Source organism: Ochotona princeps, chromosome 11 (assembly GCF_030435755.1).
Source record: "Ochotona princeps isolate mOchPri1 chromosome 11, mOchPri1.hap1, whole genome shotgun sequence".
Lineage (NCBI taxonomy): Eukaryota > Metazoa > Chordata > Mammalia > Lagomorpha > Ochotonidae > Ochotona > Ochotona princeps.
Genome location: NC_080842.1, coordinates 40,633,331 through 40,659,097, shown reverse-complemented (window position 1 = coordinate 40,659,097; position 25,767 = coordinate 40,633,331). Strand labels below are relative to the sequence as shown.

General features: G+C 47.8%; 1 protein-coding gene and 1 long non-coding RNA gene across 3 annotated transcripts in view; one reads left to right on the top strand and one right to left on the bottom strand.

Moving 5' to 3' along the window:
• Window positions 1–25,767, top strand: part of INTS9 (integrator complex subunit 9) — a 129,834-nt gene that overhangs the window by 60,382 nt on the left and 43,685 nt on the right. The window contains exons 5-6 of the mRNA XM_058670073.1: window positions 1,107–1,246; window positions 5,254–5,340. Coding sequence (XP_058526056.1) covers window positions 1,107–1,246; window positions 5,254–5,340 — 227 coding nt within the window. The remainder of the gene's footprint in view (window positions 1–1,106; window positions 1,247–5,253; window positions 5,341–25,767) is intronic.
• LOC131481393 (uncharacterized) lies at window positions 12,575–24,823 on the bottom strand. Of its 2 annotated transcripts, none has more exons than XR_009246289.1 (3): window positions 24,502–24,814; window positions 24,151–24,255; window positions 12,575–12,716 (listed from the first exon to the last, which is right to left on the bottom strand). It is a non-coding gene; the product is annotated as an uncharacterized LOC131481393 (long non-coding RNA). The 2 variants fall into 2 exon arrangements; XR_009246290.1 differs by lacking the exon at window positions 12,575–12,716 and adding an exon at window positions 21,715–21,846 and having other exon boundaries at window positions 24,502–24,823.

The following is a 25,767-nucleotide window of genomic DNA, read 5'->3' as shown; positions in this document are numbered from 1 at the left end:
TTATGGTACAATTATGTAGGGTCTGGGATTCCCTCCTCTCCCATATGCTTCTTAGCACACAGTATACCTTCCCAGGATCATCCTCTCCATGAGAGAGCTCAGAAAGTGATAGGATCTTTGCACCGTTTTGTACTTTTCCCCCACAGGAAGTGTTGCTTGTTAAGCTGCATTCCTTCAGCACCACAGCCCCAGGCCTGTCCTGTCTGCTTGCTGGCTACATCAGGTACCAGATGTGGAGGGAAGCCACTCAGGACATAGGACTCCTGGTGGGGGCTAACCCTCACAGGAGGGATACTGCTGAAGCACTCTGAGAGGTCTGTGCAGGAAGGCAGGCCATCTGGATAAATCAGGAAGCATCAACCCATAACAGACAGGTGGGACTTAAATATGGAAGGGGGAAGAAATTCCCTTCTTCATTTCCATAAAGTGTACCAAACTGGGATAGTATATTTCCCTTACCTACTAATCTGTTGTTTGGTTTTTTTGTTTGTTTGCTTTTCCGTTTCATGTGACTGACTGAAAGGGAAGGCTGGGGATTAAAATCAGAATAGATTGTGAGAATATAGTTTCTGTATGACTCTGCCAGTGCTATTGTGTATGCATGTGTTTTGGTTTTAGTGGTTTTCTATCCAGCAGTAGTAGTCAAAAGCTGCCTGCAAGAGTAAAGGCCAGCTGCCTGTGGGTTGGACTTCGGAGGAGCTGATTTCTGCACACCGTCTCACCTGTTCCTGTTCCTCAGGAACAATAGTATATTACATTCTGTTGTCCCCGCTAAGCTTGCATTGTACTCATTCTGCTTCCAGTTACCTGATCTTGCATGCCAGGCAGTAGCCACTACTGTGTCCCGTTAGCATGTGTCGCTCAGAACTCTCATTAGAACTCAGAGTGTTGCTGATGAACCAGCTCCCTTCTCATCAGCCATCCTGCTCTGCTACTTAATGTCAGTACTAAAAAACATCTTAAAATGGGGGGACGAAAAGGTTGAGGCCAACGCATCCTTATTCTGTAGTACAAAAACTTATTTCTCAGCATCCTGACAACATCATTTTTCAGTAGCATCCTGTTGATCTGTGTGCCCTGAACAGATTCGTATCATTCTTTTCCAGACTGAGCTAATAGACCTGTCGACGGTAGATGTGATTCTCATCTCTAACTATCACTGCATGATGGCGCTGCCCTACATCACCGAGCACACAGGATTCACAGGCACAGTGTACGCCACAGAGCCCACTCTGCAGATCGGAAGGTGAGAGTGCCTCCTCTTAGCCCATTGGGCTGTGGCTGCAGGGTTCCTCCTTCCATGGTGACTGTCAAGTAGAAAATTATGCCAGAGTGACTGGTACTTCTGAGCAAGTAATCCTCTAGATAAAGGAATAGTCACTAAATGTGTAGAGGTTGATGATACATGTAGTCTTTGCTTTTTTTTTTTTTTTTCATAACCTGGAAGATGTTCTCGGGGACAGCTCCCATGTACAAATGCTAATTAAGGAAGGTAATATATAGGAACTTGCCACAGACATACAAGGCAAAAAACTTCAAAGAAAAAAAACAAAGCATATTAAAATAAGAAAAAAATTAATTTTATTACTTTACTTTCAAAACTTACCCCCTTTCATGAGTCACTGCAGACTATAAATAAAAACACCCTGAAAAAAAAAAAGAAAAAAAAAAAACCACAATGGGTAAGTAATTAGATAAATTGTCCCTGCCATTTTTTAAAAACAATGATTCTACATTTTAGGAGGAAATTTTCTTAGTTTGATTTTTTTCCATTTGAAAGAAATGTAGCAGATATACAAAAATTGTGCATTTTTATGGAGTACTATGTGATGTTTCTAACATGTAATCAAAATAAATATAATTCTTTCAAGCATTCAATATGTATTTACAGTGAAAACATCCAAAAATCTTGCCTTCCAGTACCTTTATAGAGAAATATACAATATGTATTTCATCCTCCTATAATAGAATCCCCATGCATCTTATTCCTATCTTACTGTAACTGAGTATTTCCACATTTTAAAAATATTTATTTGGGAAGCAGAGAAATATCTCCAATATGCTGTTCATTGCCCCCCAAGTGCCAAGTGCCAGGGCTGGGCCAAGCCAAAGCAAGGAGCTCTTGGCTCAGTCCCTGTCTCCCTTACAGGTGGTGGGAACCCATGTCGTCAGGCCACACCTTGCTATCTCCCAGAGCATGCATTAGCAGGAACTTGGAATTAGATGTAGAACCAGAAGTCAAACCTAGATACTCTGACATGGGATGTGGGCCTCCTGGGCCTCCCAAGCAGCTGCTTTTAATTTTTTGAAGATTTATTTATTAATTTGAAGGCAGAGTTACAAAGAGAGAGATCCTGCATCCACTAAATCGCTCCCTAAATGGAACACTGGCCAGAACTGTACCAGGCCAAAGCTGCTTCTGGGTCTCCCGCATAGGGGTAGGGGCTCAAGGCTTGGACCATCGTATGCAGGGACATGAGCAGGGATCTGGATTTGAAGTGGAGTAGCCAGGACATGAACTGTTGCCCATAGGGAATGCCATTGTTGCAGGGGTTGGCTCAACCCACTGTGCCACAGTGCTGTTCCCTGTAAGCAGCTTCTTAGCTGTTGTGTTAAACACCCAACTTGTCCCTACTGCCGACAGAGTGAAGCACAGCTGTTTACAGTCTTCCTTTGACTTTGGATAGGCTAGCCATCCTTTTCTCTGTCCCCTCCCAGCCCTTCATGATAAAAGTTAGCAATGGGAAACCTTTTTCTGACAAGGACCATTGGATATTAATAATCGCATTCATAGGCCATGCAGACTTATCAACTTAAAAATTAACCTGCTATAGACATCGTGAAATTTTAAGTCCTACCTGCAGTTGCCTTGACAAGGTCAGACCAAGGTTTTATTGGCCTTATATGGCCGCATGGACCGGACATGCACCATCTTTCATATAAATGGTTGGTTCAAGTAACCATAACCTCAGTTAGAAAAGATTTTGTGAAGAAAATTATCCAGAGAAAAAATTTCTTACTGTGTTTTTTATTATATATCCATTATTTTCTATAATACAGTTTATCTTCTCCCACCATTTGTGCTTTGAAATAAGTATGATTGAAGCTAAAACTGTTTGGATTTAAAATGTGGGCTCTAGTAGTTGATCTAGACTGTTAGGTTGGAGGGACCAGCACCACTGTGTCATAGGGTAAGCCTGCAGTGTCGACATCCCATGCGGGTGCCAATTTGAGTACTGGTTGCTCCACTTTTGATCCAGCTCCCTGCTATTATACCTGGCAAAGCAGCCAGAGATGGCCCAAGTCCTTGGTCCTCTGCACCCATGTGGAAGATGTGGAAGTAGCTCCTGGCTTCAGACCTATCTAGCTCTGGCCATTGCAGTCATTTGGAGAGTGAATCAGCAGATAAAAGATTTCTCTCCCTCTCTCTCTGTAAAATCTACTTCTCAAATAAACATAAATCTTTGAAAGGATGACATTACTAGAAATAAAACAGTATTTTCTTCATGTTGAACCATGTTAACTGTAATGTATATAGAAAACCACAACGAATCTGAGGAAGTGACATTGTAGGAAAGTAAACAAAGTGATAGATGAATTACAGTAAGAGAAAAAGCTGAAAATATTAGAATGTAATCTAAAATAGTTAAAGCGTAAGGAGGGACACACAAGATTTCACTTAACCAGAGTTATACTGAGCCTGGATCCCAGCTCTTGAAACACTATAACTAGTCCCTTGAGATGGAAGACGGGATGGTGTTTGTGCTACGTAAATGATGCTTGTGATTAACTGTGTGATGGTTTCCCTCCCCATCATCCGCAGGCTTACTTGCTATGTTTTACTTGCTGTTACTTTGGAAAAATCCAAAAATCACTTGTAACCCCTCTAGCATCATGATAAACTCTCATGTCGTCTGGCCCAGGACACTGGTCATCCCTTTGTCCAGCATAAGCGTGCTTTCCTGGAGTCACATACTAGCCTTCTCAGTGAGCAGCTCTGCTTTGACTCTGCCACAGCACTGGTGCTGAAGTGACACTTTGTGAATAATGGACCCACAGCATTAGAGTAATGATGCACATGATTCAGATATGTTAAAAGAGATGCCTTAAAGGAAGCTCTTTAAGGCATCTGAAAGGTGGGAATTCTCAGAAAACTATGCTAAGGTTGCTAAGATGTTCAGTGAAAATAGTTATCTCTGAACTCATGAAGAAAGAAAAAGGAATTTATGCTCGTTTTGCTGTCACACCTCAAACTGTAAAAGTTACATCCACAGTGTATAAGTGCTAAGATGGAAAAGGTATTAAATGATAGATTCGGTTCTACCCACACTTTGAGGCATCCTCTGAGGATCTTGGAACATACACCTCTTAGATAAGGAGGACTACAGTGTGAGTGTGGTATTCCATTTCATGATCTCAGAGAAGTGTGTCCTAAAACAGATCCTTTAGTTACATTTTTAGGATTAGTTCATGAACTAGTAAGTCACACAGCAGTGAATAACACATATCCGAAAAAAAGGCTTGGGCTTGGCACAGTAGCCTAGCAGCTAAAGTCCTCGTTTTGCACACACTGAGATCCCATATGGCCACCAGTTCACATCCCAGCAGCCCTGCTTCCCATCCAGCTCCCTGCTTGTGGCCTGGGAAAGCAGTCGAGGACAGCCCAAAGCCTTAGGACCCTGCCACCCGCATGGGAGACCCAGAAGAAGCTCCTGGCTCCTGGCTTCAGATCGGCTCAGTTCTGGCTGTTGCAGCCACTTGGGGAGTGAATCAGCAGGTGGAAGATCTTCCTGTGTCTTCTCCTCTCTAAATATTTGACTTTGTAATAAAAAATAAAAATAAACCTTAAAAAAAATTTTTAAAAAAAATGTCTTTTATCAGTTCAGTATGTCCATTTAATAGTTATTAAAAAAAAAAGCCTACTCCACCTCAGTCAGGTGCTCCACATTATATTACTATAAATAACATAACAGGCAGAGAGATGTGGGAGTTCAAAGTATGATTAACTCAGTGTTTTGAGATAGGAAACAAAGTCAGGGCAAGTCAGACTTATTTTGAGGGTGAATAAAATCACTTCAGTTAAGAACTTTTAAATGTGGAAATTCATTGAGAAGGCTGTTTTTAAATACGTAAAATATTGCTCAAGTTCATATGTAACAGAGAGGAAGATGATGAGGGGTCGAATGAAGGTGAGTATTTATCTAATTGTGTGTGTGCACATTTATTACTCTTGTTTTCTTTTTTTTAACTCAGACTTCTTATGGAGGAGCTGGTGAATTTCATTGAAAGAGTGCCAAAGGCTCAGTCTGCCTCCTTGTGGAAGAATAAAGACATACAACGGTGAGGAACAGCCCCATGTCACCCAGATTCTATCTTCACTGTAATGTTAAAGGGCTATGTTTGATTCAGCTAACAGAGTGCTATGTTGGATATCAAAGTTTTAAGTGGAAAATTTGCTCTCTCTTTGAGCTAAGTGGATTGTTGTGCAGGACAGAAGGACTATTTGAGGACTCCATAAGCCATGACTGAACTAAGGCAGTAGCAACTAGCATGAAGAGGAAAGCTCAAACTTCCTAAAGAGAGACTTGTCAGTGGTTTCAGCTGTCACAAAGCTAAGAAGTGACACGGAGAGATGAAGGCCTTGGCTGTAGAAGTTGGGAAGTCATTGACAATTCCAGAGAGATTACTTGCTGTATAGTGCTAGGACTGGAAACGCCACTTATTTTTTTTAGGTGAAGTAATTAGAAATATCATAGGGTTAGCAACACTCCCTTTCTTAAGTTGGCAACCAAAGATAGCACTCAGTCTTAACCTCCTACACGTTCTGTGAGCCTGGGAACTGCCACCTCCCCTCCCCTCCCCGCACCACAGCGGAGCCAGCCTTCCCTTCCTGTCCTTGAGAATTTGGAGTAAAAACAAGCCTTTTGATTTTTCTGGTAGTTACATTCTACACCCCTGCCCAAGTCCACTTTTCTCCAGTTATCTTAGCACTGATTTATCTAGATCTGTGATAGTTTAAACATCTGCTAATCTCCGCTTTAAAATATCTTAGCTTTTGTGAAATATTTCTCCCAAAACATTGCTGGTAGCTTGATGAATATACTTTCTTTTACTTTTGTGATTGTTTCAGGGTGCATCTTCTCTATACATTCTGGTGTGTGTGTTATGTATCTTATTTAACTTAAGTAGCTTTTAATGTATGCAAGACACCATTTCTAAGCGTGTATTTAATCTCTTCACAACTCTATGAGGCAAGCAGTGGTGTCAGCACCATTTTGCTGGAGAGAAAGCTGCCACAAAGAGGTTAAGTAACTTGCCCAGGGTCACTCCGCTCAGGGCATAATCTGGATTCTAACCCATATGATGGCTGTGTGACTGCTCCTAACCCTTCTCCTGGGCCACTGGTTTTGTACACACCCACTTCTACACAAGTGTGTGAGCCCTTTCTCCTGTGAGGAGAGGAAGTGTGGTGTCTGTGTGCATTTTCCCCTGTTGGGTGGACCTTTGGTATATCTTTTTCCTTGTTGGGGGGGGGCGTCTAATGTGCACACAGCTTTCACACTGAGAAGGGTTTTCTGGGTTTGCCTAGTTTTCTGTGTGTGTGTGACTGTCCTCCTTAACCTGCCTACTCTCCTGGCATGGTGCTTGCTCGCCTTCCCTCATGCTGCATGCTCTTCCTCAACCCTCTTTTCTCCTGCCCCTTCCTGGGCTACATGGAACCCCCTTTCCCCACCTTGAGATGATGTTCTTTCCCATGGAGCACATGTATGCTGTGGCCTGCCTGCCTTCTTCCTTTTACGTTTATGCCTTTTATAGCATCCTGCCACAAATAATCTTGGCACGCTGGAAATGGTGTTCAAATGTCAATATTTCCTTACTTCCCAAAGCCCGGGCCAAGTCTTACAAAGTCTCAGATCCTTACTTTGTCTTTTCTGCTGTGACCTCGGGCAAAATCCTTGGCAGTTTTCCTTTGCCTCCCATTCTTTTAAAAACACAACAAACTAGCTGGCTCACAAAAGAAATTCCTTTGTCTGTTAGGGAAAATGTGACTGGAACTTGAAAGAGATGGTTAGGAAATAGGCCTGGAAGTTACCTCATAAGCCACTTAAATCTCCCTTTTAAAAAGAGATGGTGGTTGAAATAAAGCCTTGAGTTTTCCATTTTGCCACCTAGTAGGCAAAAATCAGAAGCTAAAAGCTAATTTAGAATACATGCACTATTAGAAAAGAACATCTTTCAGTTGTGATCGTGTTCAGAAACTATATTTGGCTTTTGAGCATGAGATTAGTCAATAGGTTTTTTGTTATTATTTGTCTCTCAAATAAAAATGAAAGTAAGTCTGAGGCACTGATCTCCCATCAAATGGTTTGGTTCCTTAGACACCCATAACAACCAAGACCAGGCCAGACCATAGCGAGGAGTTTGAGATTTCCATCCCAGCCTCCCACATGGGTAACAGGTAGTCAGCTATTTGAGCCAAGGCACTGTGATGTGGGATGCAGGCTTCCCAAGTGGCAGTTCAACCATGGCACCAAGCACTGTTCCAAACCAGGTTTTGCTTGATAAAGGGAGAGTCTAATTATTCAAGATAAAATGCTGAGGCAACTAGACACAACAAGGAAGCTTTGTCCTCTTTTTCTTCTGAATAAGCTGTTTATTCTTTAATTGACCCTAGACAAGAGTTCCCCCCAAAAGGTTCACTTAGAATTTAATCTTGGACCACAATACCAGAAGTGCTTCATTTGAAAGGTTGTGCTGAAGGATTTACATCACCTTTAGGTTGACCTCTGTTGTGAGCTGGTTGATGGCTGGTATCTGAAAGTACTGTATGTGGGAAAACACGGCATTTTGTTGTCTAGTTAATTGAAATTTTTCCCAAATGTTGTAAGCTGTGTATTTCAATTTGGGGGGTGGGGACAGGGATGAGGAATTGTCCCCCTCCATCCTGGGCCCTTAATTCCTGCACTTTCCCTGTTCAGTTCCTCTGAAGTAGATACTGCATGTCCACATGCCTCCAGGACTAAGGAAAACCATAGTAGTGAGGTGGGCTGGTGATAACTATGTACTGGCCACTGTGCCCCTCTCATTGCCACTGATGTGCAACTTCAACAGATTGTGGCCATGTGACAGTGGCCCATGCTCCCAAATCATCATTTTTCTCGAGAAACTCAAAATCTGGATGTTTTTAATGTAATTTTTAAAACTATTGGTTCACACATTAAAATAAAATCTTGTGTGATGCAAGCAAAATGACCTCTTTGAGCTGGATTTGAGATTCAACTCCCCCCCCCCCCATTTTTTACTTATATTTAGACCTTTTGTAGGCAGTCTCAAAGTAGATCTTGGTCAGGTGCCTACAATTAATGCATGTCAGTTGCTAGTAGTTACTAATCAGGCTGTCAACTGAAGATATAATAAATTAAGAATTTTTAAATTTGTTGGTCTGACAAATTCCCTTAAATCATTTGAAGTTGGTTTGAACTAGCATTTGATATATTTTTAATATGTATACCCAGAAAAATGCTATTACTGTTTTTTGACAGCTGTATGACTTCCTACCTCAGTTGATACTGTTACATGAGATTTATTTGAAAACATTCAACCCTGCTTCCTGTTTTGACATTGCAATTCACTCTTCTTGAAAAAAAGATAGCTTTTTGATGGGAAAATACAATTTTTGCATGTCTGACTTTGCCAAACTGATTTCAAAGTTTTTAATGGCAAAATTGGAAACAAATATTCTACTTCAGAGGCTAATTCAATCCCTAATATTTTAAAACTTTTTTTAAAGATTTATTTTAGTTCTTATTGGGAAGTCAAGTATACAGAGAGGGGGAGAGACAGAGAGCAAGATCTTCTGTCCACTGATTCACTCCCCAAGTGAGTGCAATGGCTGGAGCTGAGCCAATGTGAAGGCAGAAGCCAGGAACAACTTCTGGGTTTCCCATGTGGGTGCAGGATCCCAAGGCTTTGGGCCATCCTCTACTCTTTTCCCAGGCCACACGCACCGAGCTGGATGGGAATTGGGGCTACCTGGATAGAACTGGCACCCATATGGGTTCTCAGTGTGTACAAGGCAAGGACTTTAGCCACTAGACTATCACACCAGGTCCAAAATTTTTAATAGTTTTAATTATTTGTATGTGTTACAAACCAAGAAAAAAAAATCTTGTATCTGCTGGTTCACTCCCTAAATCCCTTAAGAACGTGATTGGGCCAGGCTGAAGCTAGGAATCCTAACTCAGTCCAAGTCTCATGAGTCTGAGAGTCACAGGTGCTTAGCACCCACTGCCTTCCAAGATGTGTCTCAGCCAGAAGCTGGATTTCAGACTAGGGACAGAACTGGAACCAGGCATTCCGATGTGGGATGTGAGCATCCCAAATGTCTTTTTTTTTTTTTTTTTTTTTACTAATTTGATTTTTTATTATATTTTTGACAATCTTTACATAGTTAATTAGGGAAAAAAGGTTCTAGGGCTATAGGGAAGGGGTAAGACTATTATTAGCATATTGTTTCCTTCATGTATCTGAGGTAAAGGGGGATATTGAGGGAGAAGCCCCACCCAGTTTGCCACCCACCCCAAGTCCCAGATGTGGGGCATGCTCTGAGATACTTACTCAAGTGGTTTTGATAGTTCACCAGTTATGAATCACTGCCAGTCTGGCCACTCCAAGCATGATGAGGTCGTTGAGAATCCACTGATTGACATAGTCCATCATAGAGTCTTTCTTTTGCCCAGTATTTCGCTGCTAACATATAGCTGAGATGGTTGATTGACTTGTTCTGTCCTCTATCTTTTGTTGGTTAGGGTTCTCAGTCCAGCATTTTGATTGGGCAGATCCCCAAAGAAACTTTGAGGTATTCCCAGACCAGATTCTTGTGTGTTCTAGCAAGCACAGGGTCCAGCACAGTCCATCACCCTAATCAGCTGGTGGTTGCAATTGCTGGATTGGTTCTGTTTACAGCCCCGACTTCCACTGGAACCAATGGGTGTTGCAGTCCAGCCTGGTTCTGCCCAGCACATACTCAGCCTTCACGTAAACCAGTGGGAGCTGCAGCCTAGTCAGAGCGACCCACAATAACCCCCACCAGGCCCACCCCCTACCCTGGTTTGCCAGTATGTGTAGCAGACTTGTCCAGTCTGTCCCCCATCCCATTTGGCTCTTGTACATGTCGATGGGTATTGAACCTTAGTTTTATCTAACCAGCTCAACTATCCAGCCCTCATGGTTGTTGTTGAGTGCCTCTCTGTCTAGCCACCCAAGTCCCCCGTCCTAGTTTTCATGCCCTCCCGTGGGAGTGGTAACCCAAGAGAGAAGAGCCCACTATTTCCCTCCCAGGTTGCTCTTACTGCCAGATTATGCACTCTCCATGTGGTTCTGTGGTTTGACTTGACAGAGTTAGCCCCCAGTGCCAGCTTCTGCCAGCTGATGCTATGGCTAAGCCCCAACAACCCTCACCCACTCTAATTGTGTTTGCACCAGTAGGAACAACCAGCCCAGCCTGACTTTTCCCTGATCTGGTCCACATGAGGCCCACAGGTGTTGTAGCCCTGCTTAGTCTGATCTGCCTCCATCCCAGCTCACACTCTCCAGTGGGAGTAGCTGTCCAGCAACGGAACCACCTCTTATTCCCCTGCCGCCTCTGCCCCCTCCCTTCCTGGTTCTCACGTGTGCTGGTTGGGCGCTGCAGTCACATCCAGTACAGGCAACCTCACGTTTGCATTCCATATTGTGCACTGGTTTTTGTTGCGACCGAACCTGGCTCAACCCACACTCTGTTCTGGTGCTTGGATTTGCCAGTGGATAATGTGAACTGATTCAGCCTGGTCTGCCCCCGACCCATGCCAAATGTAAGCCAGTGGAAAACTTTCCATGGCCTATTCTGGGCTGTTTCCTATCATGCTTCTTGCGCTTACCTGCAGGGACTGTGTCCTGCTAGAGGAGTTGCCCAGGCTCCTCCATCAGAACCTCTCCCAATGCCAGATTTTGCACATACCAGCGGGTCCATGATCCAGCCCTACTCAGTTTACCTCGTGTCCTAGCAGGAACAGTGACTTTCCCTGACTGGCCTTCAACCCAATCTGGTTCATGCTGTTGGACGTTTCAGCGCAGCCATGGCTCGTCCATACCCACATACGGCTCACATATGGCTCAGTAGGGGTTGAGACCTAGCCTAGTCCGTCCCACATCTATCCTGGTCCTCCGGGACACCAGAAGGTATTGGAGTCTGGCTCGGTTCGGTGCTTCCAGTCCCAGTCCACACTTGTGTCAAGGGAGAACACAACCGTTTCTTGATCAGAACGCAGCCCCCATTCCAGCCCATGCGCCCCTTGGTGGGAACCTCAACCCAGCTAGGGTGTCCCCTTAGCTCCCCAACCAGGCCTGTTCCCAGACATAGATCACGCGCATGTCAGTGGTTGCTCTGACTCTGCTTGGCACAGCCCCTCACCTGTCCCGACCCCTGCCTTAGACACTGTGGCTTAGTGTTCCTGGCTCACACAGACCAGTAGGTGCAAGAGCTCCCTGCTTGTAGCCTGGAAAAGCACTAGGGGACAGTCTAAGGCCTGGGGACCCTGCATCCATGTGGGAAACCCGGAGGAGGCTTTGGCTTTTTATCAGCTTGGCTCTGGTATTGTGGTCAATTGTGGAGTGAGTCAGCAGAGGGAAGATCTTTCTCTGTAACTCATTCTCTATGGTAAATCTGCCTTCCAAATAAAAATAAATAAATCTTAAAAAGGAAAACAGGTGGCTATACTGGCATACTGGTATAGTTAACACAAATTTAGCATTAACCAGGCTTAGGATGCCTGCTTTTTTTTTTTTTTTCCCAGTAGTATAACACCTAGGTACAATATAACCTAAGCCATTGCTTATTTTTGAATAACAGAGAGGCAGGGAAAAGAGAGGGAGAGATCTTCTGTCTACTGGTTCACTCCTCCTTCCCACAGCCTACCCCCTCCAATGGCCACAGCAGCCAGGAATAGCCCAAGTTGAAGCTAGGAAGTGAGAGCTCTATGTGGATCATCCATGTGGATACAGGGAGTCTCTAAGACATCGTGCACCACTTTTCTAGGCATATTAGTAGGGAACTGAGAATGGAAGTGGAACAGATTGGACTTGAACTGGCAAATGTATGGGATTCTGGTACTTCAGGTAGCAGGCTATTGTACAGCAATGCTAGGTCTTGCATGTATTTTATTCTAAGATGCTATCGGTTATTCTTCTAAACTGGCTGGGGAAATTTGCGCAAATTACAGTACCAATCTCTAGCAATAGACCTAAACTTGGTCACAGGTGGAGGTATCAGAGATCCATTCTCCTAAATCCTGAAGGCTTGTTGTAGATGTTTCAGCATCACTGGACTCGCCACTCAGCGGGAAACAGTCATGGGTCTAGAACAAGACTGAGATCCAGAGATATCCAGTGAAGTTTGAGAAAAACAAACTATAACTCCTGCTTCTATCCTTTCTAAAAACAGGACTTGTTTGCCCTTAGAAAGTTTATTTTATTTCAAAGGCAAAGCAAGAGCAATAGTATGAGAGCAAGAGAAATCCTCCATCTGTTGATTCACTCCCTAAATTCCAGCAATTGCCGAGATTGGGACAGGTTGAAAGCAAAAGCGCAAAGCTCCAATTAGAGTATACCAAGTGTGAAGAGGCATCCAAGAACTTGACCTATTATCTGCTGGTTCCGAGGTTTGCATTATCAGGAAGCTGGAATGCAAGTAGAGGGGCACTTAATCAAGGGCACTGTGTGTGGGATGTGGGTGTCCCAAGCAGTGAATAAACCAGCCATACTACAGCACCTACACCTGCTTCTGCACTTCCATCTAAAGAAAAAGCTACACTTGAAAAAGCATAATTCTTTGACAGAACCTATTTTCAATTATTTATTGGGACATCAATAAAATACACAGTAAGATTTGATAATTCATTCAATTGGATAGCCGATAAACCTGGAGCTCGTGGAGGGACAGAGCATGGAAACAGGAGAGCCGCTAATCTTAGAGGCATGTGGGAGCTGAGATTATTGACAGACCCAATGGTCAGGTTGGATGCCAGATGAGGAGCATAGGGTCGAAACAGCCCTGCTGGTCACCCTGTGGGCCTAAGGAGGAGCGTAAGTTGGAAAAAAGAAGAAGAAAAAAAAACACACAGTGGTTACCCTGCATTCCTGTGGAGGAGCTGAAGGCAAAAAAGAAAAAAAAACGGTTACTATGCAGGCCGATGGAGCAACCTAAGGTGGTAAGGGCCCTGCTAGTGAACCAGCAGGCCTATGCAGGAGGCTAGGATGGTAAGAGGCCTGCTGGTCAAAATAAGGGCCTATGAGAAGCCCAGGATGGTAAGAGCCTGCTGGGTAATCTACAGGCCTATGGAGGAGCCTACGATGGAAAGAGGCCTGAAGGTCACATTACAGGCCTATGCAGGAGCCTAAGGTGGTAAGAGGCCTGTTTGTGAACCAGAGGGATGAGGAGGAGCCTTGAATGCTAAGAGACTTGCTGGTCACGCTACAAGCTTATGCAGGAGCCTAGGGTAGTAAGAGCACTACTGGTTACTAGTCAGGCTTATGTAGGAGCCTGGGATGGTAAGAGGATTACTTGTCACCTTACAGGCCTATGCAGAGGCCTAGGGTGGTAAGAGACCTGCTGGTCACCTTGCAGGCTTAAGCAGGAGCGTAGGGTGGTAAGAGGCATGCTGGTCACGCTGTAGGCCTAGGGAGGAGCCTAGGATGGCAAGAGACCTGCTGTTCACCAGGCAAGCCAAAGGAGGAGCCAGAATGGTAAGAAGACTGTTAGTGAACCAGCAGGGCAATGGAGGCGCTTAGTGTGGTAAGAGACCTGCTGTCACCATGTAGACCTATGGAGGAGACTAGGGTGGTAAGAGGCCTGCTGGTCACGATACAGGCCTATGAGAAGCATAGAATGGTTAGAAGCCTGCTGAGCTATCTACAGGCTTATGCAGAAGCTTAGCATGATAAGAGGACTGCTGGTCACCTTGTAGGCCTAGAAAGCAGCCTGGGATGGTAAGAGGTGTGCTGGTCACCTTGTAGGCCTAGCAAGGAGCCTAGTGTGGTAAGAGGCCTGCTGGTCACGCTGTAGGCATATTAGGAGCCTACGATGGTAAGAGGCCTAATGGTCACATTGTGGGCCTAGGGAGGAGCCTAGGATGTTAAGAGGCCTGCTGGTCACCTTGTAGTCCTATGCATGAGCCGAGGGTAGTGAGAGACCTGCAGGTAACCAGGCTGGCCTGTGGAGGAGGCTTGTGTGGTAAGAGGCCTGGTGGTGAAAAGGCAGGCCTATGCAGAAACCTTCGGTGGTAGGAGGCTTGTTAGTGAACCAGCAGGGTGGGGGAGGCTAGGAGGGTAAGAGGCCTGCTGGTCACCTGGTAGGCCTAGTGAGGAACCGAGGGTGGTAAGAGGCCTGCTGGTCATGCTGTAGGCCTATTAGGAGCCTACAATGGTAAGAGACCTAATGGTCACATTGTGGGCATAGGGAGGAGCCTAGGATGTTAAGAGGTCTACTGGGTTCCAGGCAGGCCTTTGCAGGAGCCTAATATGGTAAGAGGCCTGCTGGTCACCTTGTAGTCCTATGCACGAGCCGAGGGTGGTGAGAGACCTGCAGGTAACCAGGCTGGCCTGTGGAGGAGTCTAGTGTGGTAAGAGGCCTGCTGGTTACCTTACAGGCCTATTCTGTTGACTAGGGTGGTAAGAGTCCTGGAGGATACCAGGCAGGCCTACACAGAAGCCTTGGGTGGTAAGAGGCTTGTTAGTGAACCAGCAGGGTGGGGGAGGCTAGGAGGGTAAGAGGCCTGCTGGTCACCTGGTAGGCCTAGTGAGGAGCCGAGGGTGGTAAGAGGCCTGCTGGTTACATTACAGGCCTATTCAGGTGATTAGGATGGTAAGAGGCCTAGTGGTGACCAGGCAGGCCTATGCACAAGCTTTGAGTGGTGGGAGGCTTGTTAGTGAACCAGCAGGCCTGTGGAGGAGCCTTGGATGGTAAGAGGGCTGCTGGTTACCTTACAAGCCTATGCAGGTGACTGGCATGGGAAGAGACCTATGGTTACCAGGCATGCCTGTGTAAGTGCTTGGGTGGTAAGAGCCCTCTGGTTACCAGGCTGGCCTGTTTAGGAGCCTAGGATGGTAGAAGCCTGGTGGCGACCTAGCAGGCCTCTGCACAAGCCGTGGGTGGTAGGAGGCTTGTTAGTGAACCAGCAGGCCTGTGGAGGAGCCTAGGATGGTAAGAGGCCTGCTGGTGACCTGATACTCCTAGTGAGGAGGCTACTGTGGTGAGAGGCCTGCTGGTCACCTTATAGGCTTAAGCTGGAGCCAAGGGTGGTAAAAGTCCTGTTAGTGAACCAGCAGGCCTGTGGAGGAGCCTAGGATGGTAGAAACCTGGTGGTGACCTTGCAGGCCTATGCTGGAGCCGAGGGTGGTAAAAGGCCTGTTAGTGAACCAGCAGGCCTGTGGAGGAGCCTAGGATGGTAAGAGGCCTGCTGGTGTCCTGATAGTCCTAGTGAGGAGCCAAGTGTGGTGAGAGGCCTGCTGCTCACCTTACAGGCTTATGCTGGAGCCGAGGGTGGTAAAGGTCCTGTTAGTGAACCAGCAGGCCTGTGGAGGAGCCTAGGATGGTAAGAGTCCTGCTGGTCACCTTGTAGGCCTATTGGGAGGCCTGGGTGGTGAGAGGCCTGCAGGTAACCAGGTCGGCCTGTGGAGGGGCCTAGTGTGGTAAGAGGCCTGGTGGTGTCCAGGCAGGCCTATGCACAAGCCTTGGGTGGTAGGAGGCTTGTTAGTGAACCAGCAGGCCTGTGGAGGAGCCTAGGATGGTAAGAGGCCTGCTGGTCATCTTGTAGGCCTAATAGGAACCAAGGGTTGTGAGAGGCCTGCAGGTAACCAGGTCGGCCTGCGGAGGAGCCTAGTGTGGTAAGAGGCCTGCTGGTTACCTTGCAGCCCTATTCAGGTGATTAGGATGGTATGAGGCCTGGTGGTGACCAGGCAGACCTATGCACACGCCTTGGATGGTGGGAGGCTTGTTAGTGAACCAGCAGGCCTGTGGAGGAGCCTTGGATGGTAAGAGCCCTGCTGGTCATCTTGTAGGCCTATGCTGGAGGCTAGGGTGGTAAGAGTCCTGGTGGATACCAGGCAGGCCTGTGGAGGAGCCTAGGATGATAAGAGGCCTGCTGGTCACGCTACTGGCCTAGGGAGCAGCCTATTATGGTAGGAGGCCTGCTAGTCACCTTATAGGCCTATTCAGGTGACTGGCATGTTAAGAGACCTATGGTTACAAGGCATGCCTATGAAAGCACTTGGGTGGTAAGCAACCTGCTGGGTACCAGGCTGGCCTATTTAGGAGCCTAGGATGGTAAGAGGCCTTGTGGTGAACTTGCAGGCCTATTCACAAGCCTTAGGTGGTAGGCGGCTTATTAGTGAACCAGCAGACCTGTGGAGGAGCCTAGGATGGTAAGAGGCCTGCTGGACACTTTGTAGGCCTATTAGGAGCCGAGGGTGGTGAGAGGCCTGCAGGTAACCTGGCCGGGTTGTGGAGGAGCCTAGTGTGGTAAGAGGCCTGCTGGTTACCTTACAGGCCTATCAGGTGACTGGGATGGTATGAGACCTATGGTTACCAGGCATGCCTATGTAAGCGCTTGGGTGGTAAGAGGCCTGCTGGTTACCAGGCTGGCCTATTTAGGAGCCTAGGATGGTAAGAGGCCTGGTGGCGACCTTGCAGGCCTATGCACACGCCTTGGGTGGTAGGAGGCTTGTTAGTGAACCAGCAGGCCTGTGGAGGAGCCTAGGATGGTAAGAGGCCTGCTGGTCACCTTGTAGGCCTATTAGGAGCCGAGGGTGGTGAGAGGCCTGCAGGTAACCTGGCCGGCTTGTGGAGGAGCATAGTGTGGTAAGAGGCCTGCTGGTCACCTTATAGGCCTATGCACAAGCCTTGGGTTGTAAGAGGCCTGTAGTGAACGAGCAGGGCTGTGGAGAAGCCTAGTGTGTTAAGAAGCCTGCTGGGTATCTACAGGCCTATTCAGGTGACTAGGATGATAAGAGGCCTTGTGGTGACCTTGCAGGCCTCTGCACAAGCCTTGGGTGGTAGGAGGCTTGTTAGTGAACCAGCAGGCCTGTGGAGGAGCCTAGGATGGTAAGAGGCCTGCTGGTCATCTTGTAGGCCTGTGCTGGAGGCTAGGATGGTAAGAGGCCTGCTGGTGACCTTACAGGCCTATGATGGAGCCTCGGGTGGTGTGAGGCCTGTAGTGAACCAGGAGGGCTGTGGGGTAGCCTAGTGTGGGTAGAGGCCTGCTGGTTACCTTGCAGCCCTATTCAGGTGATTAGGATGTTAAGAGGCCTGGTGGTCATCTTGTAGGCCTGTGCTGGAGGCTAGGATGGTAAGAGGCCTGCTGGCTACGAGGCAGGCCTGTGGAGGAGCCTAGGATGGTAAGAGGCCTGCTGGTCACGCTACTGGTAAGAGGGCTGCTGGTCACCTTGTAGACCTATTAGGAGCCGAGGGTGGTGAGAGGCCTGCAGGTAACCTGGCCGGGTTGTGGAGGAGCCTAGTGTGGTAAGAGGCCTGGTGGTTACCAGGCAGATCTGTGGAGGAGCCTAGGATGGTAAGAGGCCTGCTGGACATGCTACAGACCTATGTAGGAGCATCGTTTGTAAGTAGCCTGGTGTGAACCAGCAGGCCTATGCAGGAGCCTAGCAGGCAGGTAGGCCTCTTAGTAAATCAGCAGGCCTATTCAGGTGCCTAGGATGGTAAGAGGCCAGCTGTCACACTGCCAGCCTATGCAGGACCCTTAGATAATAAAAGGCCTGTTAGTGAAGCAGAAGTCCTATGCAGGAGCCTAAGGAGGTTAGAAGCCTGCCGGTAACCCTGTTGGCCTATGCAGGAGCCCAAGGTGTAAAGAGGCCTGCTGGTCACCAGCAGGCCTATGTAGGACCCTTAGATAATAATAGGCCTGTTAGTGAACCAGCAGGGCTATGGAGGAGGCTAGGTTGGTAAGAGGCCTGTTGTTGACCTTGCAGGCCTATGCACAAACCTTGGGTGGTACGAGGCTTGTTAGTGAACCAGCAGGCCTGTGGAGGAGCCTAGGATGATAAGAGGCCAGCTGTTTACCTTGTTGGCCTGTGGAGTAATCTTGGATGGTAAGAGGCCTTATGGTTACCTTTCAGGCCTAAGCAGGAGCCCAGGGTGGTAAGGACCTGCTGGTCACCTTACAGGCCTATGCTGGAGCCTAAGATAATAAGAGGCCTGTTAGTGAACCAGCAGGCCTATGGAGGATCCTAGTGTCATAAGAGGCCTGCTGGTTACCTTACAGGCTTGTTTAGGTGACTAGGATGGTGAGAGACCTTTTGTTACCAGGCATGGCTATGTAGGAGCCTTGGGTGGTAAGAGGCCTGCTTGTTTCCAGGGTGGTCTATGTAGGAACACAGGATGGTAAGAGGCCTACTCATTACTCTGCAGGCCTGTGCAGGAACCTAGGGTGGTACAAGACCTTTTGGTGAACCAGCAGGCCTATGCAGGAGCCTAGCAGGTTGGTAGGGCTGTTAGTAAACCAGCACGCTTATGCAGGAGCCTTGTGTGGTAGGAGGCCTGCTGGTTACCTTACAGGTGTGTGGATAGCCTCGGGTTGTAACAGGCCTGTTAGTGAACTAGCTGACCTATTCAGGAGCCTAGGGTGGTAGAGGCCTTCCAGTAATTCTGTAGACCTATGCAGAAGCCCAGGGTGGTAAGAGGCCTGCTGGTGACCTTTCAGGCCTAATCAGGACCCTTAAATAGTAAGAGGCTTGTTAATGAACCAGCAGGACTGTGCAGGAGCCTAGGATGGTAAGAGGCCTGCTGGTGACCTTGCAGGCCTCTGCACAAGCCTTGGGTGGTAGGAGGCTTGTTAGTGAACCAGCAGGGCCTGAAGGAGCCTAGGATGGTAAGAGGCCTGCTGGTCGCCTTGTATGCCTATGCAGAAGCCAGAATGGTAAGAGGCCTGCTGGTCACCTTGTAGGATTAAGCAGAAGGTTAGGGTAGTAAGAGGCCTGTTCATGAACCAGGAGTCTTATGGATGAGTCTAGGGTGGTAAGAGGCCTACTGCCCACACTGCAGGGATATGGACGAGCCTAGGGTGGTAAGAGGCCTGCTGGTGACCTTACAGGCCTGTGGAGGGTACCATGGTGGTAAGAGGCCTGCTGGACACCCCTCAGGCATTCTGAAGCCCTGGGTGGTAGCTGGCCCGTTGGTTACCTTGCATGCCTGAAGAGGAGTCTGGCGTCGTAAGAGTCCTGCTGGTCACCCTGCAGGACTTTTGAAGAGCTGATTTGGCTGAAAGGCCCTAATTGTATCTTGGAGAAATGTTGCATCTTATGGTTATGAAAGGGCATTGTTGTCAACACAGAGGCCTGTTGAGGATCTATGGTAATGACTGTCTCTGCAGTCAACCAAGAAAGCTATGGCAAAATGAACGGTGTTGCAAGGTTCTGAGGTAAACCTGGCAGGATGTGGAGGTTAGGAAGTTGAAAAAGGCACATGGGTCATTCAGGAGGTCTGTGTAGGAATCAATCATCGTGGAAGTCCCTCAGTAACCGGGAAGGCTGTTGAAAATTGAGGAGAATAAAGGCCAACAGGACAACCAGCAGGGCTGTGGAGGAGTCCATGACGGTGTAAGACTCTGCAGATACCTGGGGGTCTGTGGTTAGGTCAAGTGTGATGTACGTCCCTCCAGTAATTGTTTACCTCTCATATGTTATCAAAGCGCCAAGAGTCATTCAGAACGACTGGGGAAGTGTCGATGGTCGAGTAAATTGTACCGACAACAAGGAAGGATGTGGAGGAAAGCGTTGGCGGTGCAAGTCCTTCCAATAACATGGCGGACTGTTTAGGTGTAGAGGGTTAAAAAGGACCACAGGTAATCAGGATAGCTGTGGAGGAGTTGATAGTGGTGTAAATTGCTCCAGAAACATGCAAGGATGTGGAGGAGTGCATGGTGGTACAAGTCCCTCCAGGAACCTGGAAGGATTGGAGGAGTTGATGATGATGTAAGTTGATGGCATTGAAGTTGATCTTGGATCCTGGAAGGACGTGGAGGAGGTAATGGTATTGTAAGTCCTTCCGGGAACCTGGAAGTACTTGTAGGAGTAGATGGTGGTATAAGTCTATCCGAGAACCTGGAAGGATCTGGAGAAGTTTATACTGGTATGAGTCACACAAGGAACCTAGAAGATATAGAGGAGTTGATGATGGAGTCAGTCCAGCCAGGAACCTGAATGGACGTGGAGGAGTTGATGGTGGAGTCAGTCCAGCCAGGAACCTGAATGGACGTGGAGGAGTTGATGGTGGAGTCAGTCCAGCCAGGAACCTGGAAGTAGTTTGAGGAGATGATGGCAGTATCAAGGAGGAGGAGTTGATGTCAGAGTCCCTACGGGAACCTGGAAGGACGAGTAGGAGTTGACAGTCGTGTAAGTCTTTGTGGGAACCTGGAAGTACGTGGAGTAGTTGATGCTAGAGTCTTTCCCTATGGGAACCTGGAAGGACGAGGAGGAATTGATGGTGTTGTAAGTCTTTCCGGGAACATGGAAGGACGTGGAGGAGTTCATGGTGATGTAAGTTGATCTGGGATCCTGGAAGGACATGGAGGAGTTGATGGTGATGTAAGTCTTTCCAGGAACCTGGAAGGACAAGGAGGAGTTGATGGTGATGTAAGTCTTTCTGAAAACCTGGAAGTAGTTGGAGATGATGGCAGTGTCAAGGAGGAGGAGTTGATGTCAGAGTCTGTCTATACAGGAACCTGGATGGATGAGGAGGAGTTGATGATCGTGTAAGTGTTTGTGGGAACCTGGAAGTACTTGGCATAGTTGATGCTAGAGTCTTTCCCTATGGGAACGTGGAAGGACGAGGAGGAGTTGATGGCATTGAAGTTGATCTTGGATCCTGGAAGGATGTGGAGGAGGTGATGGTATTGTAAGTCCTTCCGGGAACCTGGATGGACGAGGAGGAGTTGATGGTCGTGTAAGTCTTTCTGAAAACCTGGAAGTAGTTGGAGGAGATGATGGCAGTTACAAGGAGGAGGAGTTGATGTCAGAATCTGTCCGTACGGGAACCTGGAAGGACGAGTAGGAGTTGATGGAGTTTTAAGTCTTTCTGGGAATTTGGAAGGAGGTGGAGGAGTTGATGGTGATGTAAGTTGATCTGGGATCCTGGAAGGACGTGGAGGAGTTGATGATGATGTAAGTTGATCCAGGAACCTGGAAGGACGTGGAGGAGTTGATGGTGATGTAAGTTGATCCAGGAACCTGAAGGACGTGGAGGAGTTGATGATGATGTAAGTTGATCCAGGAACCTGGAAGGACGTGGAGGAGTTGATGGTGATATAAGTTGATCCAGGAACCTGCAAGGATGTGGAGGAGTTGATGATGATGTAAGTTGATCCTGGAACCTGGAAGGACATGGAGGAGTTGATGGTCGTGTAAGTGTTTGTGGGAACCTGGAAGTACTTGGCGTAGTTGATGCTAGAGTCTTTCCCTATGGGAACCTGGAAGGACATGGAGGACTTGATGGTGATGTAAGTTGATCCAGGAACCTGGAGGGACGTGGAGGAGTTGATGGTCATGTAGGTCTTTGTGGGAACCTGGAAGTACTTGGAGTAGTTGATGCTAGAGTCTTTCCCTATGGGAACCTGGAAGGACGTGGAGAAGTTGATGGTGTTATAAGTCTTTCCAGGAACCTGGAAAGACGAGGAGGAGTTGATGGTGGAGTCAGTCCCTCTTTGAACCTGAAAGGATGAAGAGGTTTTGATGGCATTGTAGGTCTTCCAGAAACTGGATGTATGTGGAGGAGTTGATGGCAGTGTCAGTCCTTCTCGAAACCTGGAAGGATGTGGAGGTGTTGATGATAGTAATGAAAGGGCAACGGGTCTACCAATAGGGCTGTGGAGGTGTCCACAATCTCTTTACTATGGTTTAAGGCTGTGGATGTGCTGATAGTGCTGTAAGTCTCTGCCGTAATTTCCAGGGTTATGGGCTTGTCAAGGGTTCAATAGGCCCACGGGTCAATCATGAGGGCTGTGGAAGAACTGATTGCGGGTTTTGTCCTTATGAACCTGGAAGGCTGTGCAGGAGCTGATGGCTTGTAAGTTTTCTGGGAACTTGTAAGGCTGTGAAGGGGTCAAGGGTGGTATAAGTTCCTGTGGCAACTTGGAAGGTTGTTTAGTTGTCGAGTGTTATGAAAGGCACATAGGCAACTAGGAGGGCTGTGAAGGAATTGATGGTTGTGTAAGTCCCTTTGGTAACAATTCGGGCTGTGGAGGTGTCGTGGATTAAAAAGGCCCATGGGTCAACCAGGAGTTTTCTGGTGGAGTTTATGGTTATGTAAGTCCCTCCCGTATCTTTGAGGGCTATGGAGGTGTCGAGAGTGGTGTCGTTCTTTCCAGTAACTGGAGGGCTGTGGAGATGTTGAGGGTTAAAAAGGCCCACAGGTCAATCAGGAGTTTTGTGGAGGAGGCGATGGTGGTGGTATTGGAAGTCATTGTGGTAACCTGCAGTGCTTTGGAGGGCCTGAGAATGATGAAAGGCCCACCAGCCAACCTGGAGGCCTGGGGAGGAATTGAGAATGGTAAGGCCCACTATTCATCCTGGAGGGCTGTGAAGAAATTGATGGTGCTATAAGTAATTGGACAGCAGCAGAGATGGTGAGGGTGGTTGGAGAACCCCTGTAACCCTGGAGGGCTATGTAAGTTGAGGGTTGAAATGGCCCAAAGATCTCTGATCGATAGATCTCCACAGTGCTCAAGGAAAATCAAAAGGGCCTTTAACCACCGAAGCTCCACCACTGCTGTCTATATTGATTGGAAGTGACTCATACCATACTCAACTCCTCCACAAGCATCAAGGTTGACCAGAGGGTCTTCTACTAACATCAGCTCCTCCATAACCCTCCAGATTGATCGGGGTCTTTCATCACCCTTGGATCCCCCAACCTCTCCAAGTTGACCAAAATGGCCTTTCACAACATGGGATCCTCAACATTTCTCCAGAAATACCATTAGGGCCTTTCACAATTCTCAGCTCCACCACAGTGCTCCAGGTTGACTAGCGGGCCTCTCACCACCCTCAGCTCCTCCACAGCCAAACTGGAGTATTGTGGAGCAGCTGAGGTAGTGAATTCCGATCAACCTAGAGGGTGGTGGAGGAGCCCAGGGTGTCAAAGGGCCCACTAGTAGACTGCAAGGCAATGGAGGAGCCCAAGGTGGTGAATGATCTGCTGTTTCAACTGTTGGGTGGTGGAGGAGCCTAGGACAGTCCATCCACCTGGAGGTAGTCGAGGAGCTGAGGGTGGTGAACAGCCCATCAGTCCAACTGGAGGGCAGTAGAGGAGTTCAGGGAGGTGACTGGCCCAGCAGTCCAATTGGACAGTGATGACTGGCTTGCCATTCCAACCGTAGGCTGGTGGAGGAGTTGAGGAGGATGAATGGGCCCACCAGTGGACAGTGGAAGAGCCCAAGGTGGTGAATGCCTGACAGTTCAACTGTTGGGTGGTAGAAGAGCCTAGGACAGTCAAGGCCCTCCAGTAAAACTGGAGGGCAGGTGAGGAGTTGAGGGTGGTGATCTCCCCACCAGTTCAAGTGGAGGGTAGTAGAGGAGCCAAGGTGGTGAACAGCTCACCAGTCCAACTAGATGTGGTGCAGGAGCCAAGGTTGGCAAAGGGTGAGTTCAGTGCATTGCCCTCCAGTTGGACTGCTGAGCCAATTACCACCCTTGGTATCTCCACCGTCTTTCAGTTTCACTGAGGGCTGCTCACAACCTTGGCTTTCTTCACCACCTTGGCTCCTACACTTCCTTTCAGTTGTACTGGTGATTGACTTGTCATTCCAAAGAGCGGTGGAGCAGTCGAGGGGTGTGAAGGACCTACCAGCCCAAACAGAGGGTGATAGAGGAGCTGAAGGTGGTGAATGGACTGCAAGTCCAACCAGAGGGCAGTCAAGGACCTGAGGTGGTGAACAGCTTGCCAGTTCAACTAGGGGTGGTGCAGGAGCCCAGGTTGGTGAAGGGTCACTCAGCACTCCAGTCAGACTAGCAAGCCGTTCACAACCTCTGCTTTTCCACCGCCTAGTGGTGGACTGCCTAGCCCTTTATGACCTCAGCTACCTTCCCCACCTTGGTTCCTGCACTGACCTTCAGTTGGAATGGTGATGATCGGTCCAGCAGTCCAACTGAGGGTGATGTTTGGCTTTCCATCCCATCTGAATGGCGGTGGAGGAGTTGAGGATGGTGAAAGACCTGTGGGCCAAATTGGAGTATTGTGGAGCATCAGAGATAGTGAAAAGCCCTTCCGGTCAACCTGGATGGTGGTGGAGGAGCCCAGGATGGTAAACAGCCTGCCTGTCCAACCATAGGGAGGTAGAGGAGCATAGGGTATCCGATGTCCTGCCAGTTCAACTGTTGGGCAGTAGAGGAGCCTAGGATGGTCAGAACCCACTAATCCACCTGGAAGGCAGTCGAGGACAAGGGTGGTAAACAGCTTACCTGTCCAACCAGAGGGTGGTGGAGGACCCGAGGGTGGTGATTTGCCAGCCAGTTCAACTGTTGGGTAGTGGAGAAGCCTAGGACAGTCAGGGCCGGTCAGTCCACCTGCAGAGCAGTCGAGGAGTCGAGTGTGTGAAGGGCCCAGCAGTGTAACAGGAAGGCGGTGGAGGAGCTGAGGGTGGTGAATGACTGGCAGTCCAACAGGATGGTGGTGGAGGAGCCGGGTGGTGAAAGCTCAACTGGCTGCTCTTGGTGACTGGTTGGATCAGAATGCAACAGAAGTGACACGTCTGAGGTGAGGTCATAAAGCAGTTTTTACATTCCATCCAGGTGCCTTGGAGCATGTTTCGCAGGAGACCTAACCACATACAGGATGCCTGGCCATTGATACTGCCAGTTTGTATAGTTCATGAGTTGCTGTCTGGCCTACCATGGTTCTAGAGATGTTCTGTGTTTCAGTTGGAGCCTCCAGAGACTACCCAGCAACTCATTCCATGGCTGATGGCACACAGAGTAGGCTAGTCTTCTGGTTGAACTTTGTGAATTCCTGATACACAAAATCACAGGATAGGATTTTTTTTTTTAAATATGCTAAATCCAGAGGCCACATTTAGTATAGTGGTAGGCGACTGACTGTCAAGGCTGCCTGGCTGGAATGAACTTCTGCCTAGCTCCATTTCCTTTACTCAGCCCTATTCACCAGAGCCAGTCCTACAGTTTAGCATATGTCTTCCCATTGTTTGGACTAAATACCAGAGACCAGGCAGAAGTCACTGACGTTAGTGCTTCTGTATGACAGGATTCCCCAAGTATATTGTTGTGATCTCTTGGTGAAGTTTATAGTCAGAGAGGGCAGGAAGTGATGGCAGTGTTCCACAATACTACCTAAGTGGTTTCTTTCTGTTGTGTTTAAAGAGGAAATAACAAAATAGAATCCCCCAGAGCTTTTCTTGTTAGACTAAGCTCCCCAGTTCCACGTGGGGTTACCATGAAAGCATTCCCCCAGCCAAGGGTCTCAGCTCCAAAAGGAGGACGTGCTTAGGGCACCCATGTACTACCCCTGTCCCTCTTCAGGGAACTAAGGAGATTTCACTTAAATCAATTTTATTTGAACTTACTTAATTTCTTAAAAAGGTTTTTTTAAAGTGCTTTTTGCTGCTGCTGATGTTTCCATGTGATGCATGGTGACTAAAACCAGGACATAGAAATACAGGAGAGTCCTAGATGATGAAATAATAAACATTTTTATTCCAATTTCTCTCTTAC